This window comes from Hirundo rustica, chromosome 2 (assembly GCF_015227805.2).
Source record: "Hirundo rustica isolate bHirRus1 chromosome 2, bHirRus1.pri.v3, whole genome shotgun sequence".
NCBI lineage: Eukaryota > Metazoa > Chordata > Aves > Passeriformes > Hirundinidae > Hirundo > Hirundo rustica.
In genome coordinates this window covers 43,218,907-43,225,180 of record NC_053451.1, presented here as the reverse complement: position 1 = coordinate 43,225,180, position 6,274 = coordinate 43,218,907, and the positions used below count along the sequence as shown (strand labels likewise).

The following is a 6,274-nucleotide window of genomic DNA, read 5'->3' as shown; positions in this document are numbered from 1 at the left end:
AAGGTAGTTTGTTTGAAATGTTAAGTGCCTAGAGGTGAGTTCCTGATGTCTAACAAGAACATTTTTCAAAGCTTTAAATACTGCAGTTTCCCAGGTTTGGTATTCGTTATTTCAGCTGTGGCATGTGACAGTGATGTCCAAAGGCTGCTCATGCACCAGGGGAACCAAATCTTGGAACGAGAATGGGGAAGATCCAAAGGATCTGTGTGTTCCTTCAGTGCTCTTAGGACAAACACCAGGAAGATTTCCAAGGTGTTTTTCATCCTGCTGTATTTCTTGACTCATATTTATTTTCTCACTCCAGGAAGGGTGTCACAGGTGTTGTGACTGCTGGGGGACAGGACTGTGGCTTCTAAGAAGTGCACTGTCACCTCACTTGGCAAGTGATGAGGATGCCTGCAAATGTGTGTGCTCGAGTTGCAGCAAAGGTTAGAGCATGGACCTTCCTTCTGCTCCCTGGTTGCACAACGCCAAATGCCACAGGAGCCCTGGTCCATTACTGTGGTTTTTACGTATGAAGTCTGTCACCAGAACAGACAGTAAAAGTGAGACAGAGCCCCTCTGACAGAACAGGGGCTACCAGCTGTCTACTTAAGGACAACATGCCAGTATAATCACAGGAATGCTCCTGTTGGGTGCATTTCTAAGCTGTGGAGAGACCCTCATGGTTTCTATCTCACTCACTGGAGTGTAAATTACATCACTGAATTGCCTTTTACTACCTGCTCCCTTACCAAACATTTTAGCTTGAGGATACCCCCTGATGCACTTCTTCACTCTAGTAAAATTCCACGGGCAATTTTCTGGCTGAATCAGTCCATACTGAACAAGTAACTAGGACTTTCTGAGGAGAAAAGCTGTTGTTTTGAGCAGAGCAAGACCACCACCCCTCCCCATATCCAATAAAATGTGTACAAGGTGAGCCCTGGCTGTTATTTCATTGCTAGTGCCCACCCCCCAGATGCTCAAACACATCCCTGTGTGAACACCTGGCATTACTTCATCAGCAGCTGCTGCTGCACATCACCTGTGTCTTTTGAGGAAGTGTGGCTGTGAGTATCCTCACACACAACTTTGAGCACTGCGCATGTTCTACCCAGCGCATGGGGAAAAGTGGACGCTGCTGGTATTTTTCACCACAGCTGCCTAAAGGCAGAACATGTATGTAGTGAGGGATGAAAGATTAAACATCTCATCCCGCTCTTGCTGGTGCATCAAGGTCAGTAATTACATAAGAAGTAAGATGAATTTTGAAGAGCCTTGGATTTCCATCCGGTATTCCATTCCAGTTTTCCTGAGAGAAGAGGGGCCACATGCTGGTGTGAGTGCACAGGAAGTGAGTGCTTGACATGAGCCTTGTCACTTTGTGGTGGACTGTGACAAACCCTGATGCTCACTGCTGTAGAGCAGCAACATAAACAGTAGAAAATCTGGTATTAGTCAGGTAATGAACTTGAAGGAGTTATGGACAGGGCTCTCTTCCAGTATTTCACTGTTGGATATCCTCTGCTTGGAAACAGGGATATTTATTATTCAAAAATGCCATGGAATTTGGACACAGCCCAATCAAATACTTTTGTTATGATGAGGAGGGCTAAGACCAGAGTGGGAAGACCATGAAATGACTTTCAAGACCAGTTTTCTTGCAGGAACCTCCCTGTTGACAGAAACCCTATCATGTTTAGTGCCATGTGAAGTGCTGTGCACAGCAACTTGCTTAAGTGAATGAATAATGAGTAATATGAAAGTGATATAATAATGCAAAGATAACATAAAAACCCTTGAGACATTCATGACAAGAATCCCATCTCTCTGTCTCAGTGCATTTCAAAGTGCCCTAGGGGAACTTTTTTTTCCAGAAGAAAGGCTGAGTTATGCATTTTCCTATTATATCTAATTGTAGAGAGAGACTTCTGTTACAAAAATTGAGCTGCCCCCAGAGTGCCTTTATCTCTTATAATTGGAAATCATCCATGTGGATTGTGTGACCTTGTTGCCAGATCACGTATTCAGTGTTTCTATTTTGATTTTAAATTAGGTATTCTCCTGAGATAATAGGTGGCTCTATGAGGCTCACCAGTATTGGTATGGAATAAGAAAAGCATGTGGAAACCCACCAAACTGGCAATAAAAATATAACTACTTGGATTTTCAAACCTCTGTTTAAAAAATCTTGGCAGAAAGGGTTAAACATGCTTGTAAATGAACCTCTTGTAAGGCTTTTCCTGGATGCAAGCCAAGTGGCAAGCCATCCCTTTGGATGCACAGAGGCACATGATGGTACAGTTAATGCTTCAGAAACCTCTGGAACATCTGGTATCCCAGCAGGGACTAAGCAGAGGTAACATCGTCTGTGTGTTCAGACGTGTGTACAGAGAATATTGGCTCACAGGTGGTACTGAGGACTATTCACAGTCTTCCTAAACAAGAGAGAATACTGTAGCAAACAAATTTCAGCTACATGATTATGGGAAAGTCTATGAACTTTTCAGAGGTGAGGATATTCTCCTTCCCTCCTACATCTTTTTCAGATTTCTGCCTCCTCTTTGCACTCCTGAGGCTGAGGAAAGTGTTAGTTGAAATCTTTGCAATTCTCTCTGGAGCTCTCCTAATCCTTGTTGTTTGTTTCTTTCCTCCTGGAGCCCTTCCTGTACATGTGCACCATAATGCTCTCCAACCAGCCTGTTCCTGTATAATGCCCTGTGAGCCCTGGGTTTGTGGCTAATCCCTGCCCCGTCCTTGTTATGGCTGCAGTCCTCACACTCAAGGTATTGCCTGCAGCCCCAGGAGGCGGCACAAAATATGAGCTCCAGAGAAGAGCTGAGCAGGAGGTTTGGATGCTGAAGGAGATGGTGGTGGGTTCAGGAGAAACACCTGTGCAGTGGTTTATTTCTGACTGCAATACGTGTGAATTACTGCAGTCTTTGAAACAAAAACCCTTGGAGCGCCCCTTCTGCACGGGGCACCTGGAGATGTTGAGGTGCTGTGCTGAGAAGGCTGGAAGGAGAGACATGGAGCTGGGACCACAAGCTGCATGGTGTATTTGAACTTATTTGTGGTGGATGGATGGATGGATGTCTAATAATCCCTGCACATCCTAAGCATTATAATGGAAGTAGATTTTCCAGTATAATGCTCAGAGGAAGAATTCCCCTTCCTCCCCTTTGAAACCACAGTTTCTGCCAGGGTAGATGATCCCTCTTCTACTTGTTCAGCCCTTGTCGTCCCATCTCCTGCCTTACCAACAGGTGTGGGAATCCCCTGTGCCCCCTCACAGGAATTTTGTAGGTTGTAAACTTGTTACAAAGCTTAATCACCATAAATACCACTTACTAGGAAGAGCTGTAGCCATGGGATTTGGCTGCCCTTAGCAAAATAAGACAGAAAAAAAATCGTACGCAGCTTTTTGTGCAAGGACAGATTCAAGGTTTAATGCTGTACAGCTTTGTAGATGCTGTCATGGGGTGGGGAGTCAGGCTCACTCACAGCAGAAGACTCTCATGTCATTGAGAGCTGTGTCATCCCACTTTCCCTGGGGTTTCTCCACCTTTGTTTGGAGCCCACAGATGGCCCCAGAGGTGCAGTTGCTGCTCCACGGGCCAAAGTGACCCCCCAAAAGTCCCCAGCCCTCCAGCTGTGTCCCGTTGGAGCAGGCGAACCTCACATTGTTGACTGCCGTGTTGTCACGCAGGTACTGCCACCTCTCCACGCGCAGCGAGAACGAGACCAGCTTGTTGCTGGAGCACAGCTGGGCCTCGGTCCAGTTCCCCCACCTGCCAGGGGAGAAAACAATTCACCAAGGCTTGTCCAGCCTCTGCTGTGCTGCAATCAGCACCTCAACCTGCCTGGGGTCCTGGCAGCCCTGGGACAAGGGACAGACATGGGGATGGCAGATTCTAGGAGCTGTTTCACTGTTCCACCCTCCTTCCCCATCATCCCTGGATGCCCAACCATCACCAGCTCCAGCCTGCCCTGTTCCTGCAGAACCCCTTGGCAATTTCAGCTGCTTGCTATGTCCCTGTCAATGTACTTTCCAAAGTAAGAATTTGAGGAAAAAGAGAAAGTATAGCTTTAAGATCTGTAATTTCTGATCTTTCCTTCATTTTCCAAAGCACTGTTCCCTTCCCTGGGGCCAGACCCTTACCCTGAAACCTTCACGCTTTGTGGCCAAGTGGAACTGACCCACCTCAAGTGGGATGTTGAGCCACCTGCACAGGGGGTGTGGCTGCCTATGGAGACACCATGGCTCTGGTTTCCCTTCAAGCTCCCCGGGAGCTGCTGCCCTGCGGGAGGATGAGGAAGCGAAGGCTGCTCACCCCCCCACGGAGGACTCGATGACTGTGCCGTCCGTGCAGAGCAGGCGGACGCCGTTCAGAGCCGTGTCATCACCAAACAGCCAAAATCCCTGGAAGGACTGGACCTTAGGAGAGGCAAAGGAAAAGGGAGAGGTCACCCTTTTAAAAGAGGTGATGAGGCGAGCCGCGGTGACGAGGAGGCTTTGGGGGCAGAGCAAGAACATTCGTGCAGCTGAGCAGGGCTGTGAGGCAGCTCCGGGACCTTTCCCAGGAAGCCCATTTTGCTGTTGCCCACCTCTTTTTTTCTCCAAGCAGTGGAGCTGGCGCTCTGGAAACAGGGATGCTTGGTGGCTGCTGTCCCAGGCCATGCCCACCCTGTCACCCTTTAGTGGATACCCAGAGCTGGGGTGCTGGCAGGTGGGACTTGCCCATGGGAACAAGCTCTGCTGTACCAACCCCAGGAATTCTCTTCCCCGAGAGACCCCCCTGCTAAGAAATCACTCACTGGCAGGGAGCCTGGAGAGATACTCTGCGCTAAAAGTTTCTCGCTGCGGAGCCCGCATGACGCAGGTACAACACGAACTGCTGCGATGGGGCAGAGCGCTGTGGCCGGCCCTGCCCGGATCAGAGCAAAGTGACGCCGTCTCACGGCAGGCTGAAGAAGAAGGCGAAGCTCACCTTCAGTTGAAATCCCTTCGCGTAGCCGCTGGGGCAGAGCTGCTGCGGTCCCCAGGAGCCCCAGGGCCCCCCGTTGGGCACCGTGAGCTCGGACTCGTACCGCCGCGCCTCCGCGCCCCGCAGGCGGCAGCAGCCCAGCAGGCAGAGGAGGGCCGGCACCGGCAGCTGCATGGCGGGGATCCTGCCCGGCTCCCCGCCGCACGGGGGGTCGGCACAGCGGGATTTATCCTGTGGCCGCCAGGGAGGGTGGCTGGGAGCGCTTGGGCAGCGCCCACACGGCTCCCGGGGAGCGCTCGCTGTTGCTATGCGCTGCTCCTGCCGCCGGCCCGCCCGCCCCGGGGAGAGCTCCCGGCCGCGGGCGCTGGCTGCGGGCTCGCAGGGCTCCGGAAACCTGAGGGTGCGGAGGAGGGAGAGGGGGCAGAGCTGGGGACATTCCTCAAGGAGATGGTTGTTTGCAGGAGGGCCCTGGCGATGCTGCAAGGAGGGCGTTGAAGAGAGAAAGAGGTGGGAGGAGAAGTGATGGAGTGGAAGGGGAAGAAACCACTCAGGGGCTGAGGCAGACCTTGAGACGGAGCAGTCCCAGGGTCCTTCACCTTGTGGAAGTTCCCACTTGTTTCTTCCTTGCTTTCCTTTTCTCCTCACCATCTCACTGAGGCTGAGGAAAGTGCCTGCACTGGAAGCCGTTGCATTTTGCTCTGTGACAAGCGTCAAGTGTAGGTGACAAAGTAAAGTGTGCCAACCCCACCTTGCAAACTGAGTGCTCCAGCTGCCACTCATCTGGTGTGGTCCTTGCTGAACTCACTTCGGTTTACTGGCGTCTTGTACTGGGGACGGGGGAGTGGGAGCGAAACTTCCCGTGTTTGCAGCATCCCATGGAGCTGTGAGGCTCCCAGCTGGCCAGGTGTGTCTTTAGGAGGTGTGAGCATCCGGAGAGGGTGGGAGTGTCCAGCAGAAGCAGACCCTCCTTCTGCTATGGTGCCTTTCTCATACGTGACACCTTGTTTCATTCCTTGCTCCTCCAAGGTGTCTAGCCAGAGGAGAAACCTTTGCTAACAGCAATATTCAAGGGTATCCTGTGAGTAATTTCAGAGCAGGGTGAGCTGCTTCCATTCCATTGAAGAGACAGTGATGATGTCACCAGGGAGAGTTGTCCCGTGAGGTCTATACTGCCAGGATATCAGCATATACTAGCAGTATAATATGCGTGTGTATCTCTCTCTATATATATCAGTATATACCAGCACTATAAGCACAGCCAAAATAGGGAGAAAAAGTTATTCCAGGCTTCAGTTACTGAAGAA

At 50.7% G+C, this 6,274-nt stretch overlaps 1 protein-coding gene across 1 annotated transcript; it reads right to left on the bottom strand.

Annotated features, from left to right (window-relative positions):
* Nucleotides 1-3,421: 3,421 nt before the first annotated feature.
* On the bottom strand, nt 3,422-5,144 carry LOC120749264 (vitelline membrane outer layer protein 1-like). Its single transcript, XM_040056510.2, has 3 exons — nt 4,974-5,144; nt 4,317-4,420; nt 3,422-3,773 (listed from the first exon to the last, which is right to left on the bottom strand). Exons 1-3 carry the CDS (start codon nt 5,142-5,144, stop codon nt 3,479-3,481), a joined length of 570 nt encoding a protein of 189 aa, XP_039912444.1. The 3' UTR covers nt 3,422-3,478.
* Nucleotides 5,145-6,274: the final 1,130 nt, after the last annotated feature.